Source organism: Aplysia californica, unplaced genomic scaffold, assembly GCF_000002075.1.
Source record: "Aplysia californica isolate F4 #8 unplaced genomic scaffold, AplCal3.0 scaffold01249, whole genome shotgun sequence".
In the NCBI taxonomy this organism is placed as follows: Eukaryota; Metazoa; Mollusca; class Gastropoda; order Aplysiida; family Aplysiidae; genus Aplysia; species Aplysia californica.
Genome location: NW_004798519.1, coordinates 146102 through 147096, shown reverse-complemented (window position 1 = coordinate 147096; position 995 = coordinate 146102). Strand labels below are relative to the sequence as shown.

General features: G+C 45.2%; 1 protein-coding gene across 1 annotated transcript in view; it reads left to right on the top strand.

The window, feature by feature from the left end:
* Positions 1-503: 503 nt before the first annotated feature.
* The window catches only part of LOC101859066 (POU domain protein 2), a gene marked incomplete at its 5' end in the record, with an annotated part of 19568 nt that continues 19076 nt past the window's right edge, over positions 504-995 (top strand). The window contains 1 exon segment of the mRNA XM_005112371.2: positions 504-626. Coding sequence (XP_005112428.2) covers positions 504-626 — 123 coding nt within the window.

Below are 995 nucleotides of genomic sequence, written 5' to 3'. Positions count from 1 at the left end.
GTTTGTGTGTGTTTGTTGTACGTGTGTTGTACATGTTTGTTTGTGTGTGTGTTTGTTGTACGTGTGTTGTACTTCTGTGTGTCTGTGTGTATGTCTTTTTCTTTGGGTGAGCTAGAGAAATTATGTTATCATGAAAGGCCGGGCAAGTGAAACAAGTATTATTTTTTACTATTATAACTGTTGTTATTATTATAAGTCACGGTACTACTAGTAAAATTAGTTGTATTCCAGTGGGTGGTTGGCGGGTGCTCTGGTGTGGTTTGCTCCTTCTTTCCTATCAAAACATCTATAGTCCTGATCTCTCCTCCTTCAGTTTTATGTTGTTACTCTCTTGTAACACCTCTAATCTTCTGGCGCTCATATTATGACCTTATGCAGTTGCGAGCGCCGTAAAACCTCTACTAAAACTAAAATTCTAATTTCTAATTCACTGGTATTGAACAACCCAATAGTGGTTGATAGAGGCGTTAAACCTATATCATTTGACCTTTATTCCCCCCCAGGTGATGGATACGAGTGGTGGCCCGGGCGGCGTGGTACAACAGCTCCAGCAACTCCTGCCACAACCCATGTCGGTGGCCGCCGCAGGACTGATCGTACAGAACCAGTTTGGCCAGCAGGCAGTGGTCAGTTTCCTCTTCTTCTGTCCGGATTCTTGCTCCGTATCACACATGCACGCACACACACATGCGCACACACGCATGCACACACACACACACGTACACCGGCACACATGCATGCACATACGCACACATGCACGTGCACACACGCGTGCACGCACTGTGTGTGTGCGTGTGTGTGTGTGTGTGTGTTGTCTACTTTAAATAATGTTCAGTGATCAGAGTTTTGGTGTAGGTGAAGATTTCTTGAAACCCCCAAAATCTGGGTTAGCCCACTTGTCCTTCACTTTGTCATCACAAGGCTCATGTAGTAAAAACCCTTGCCATCAAAGGCAAAGCCATTTTGGGGAAAATCCAAAGAAACGGAGGGGGGGG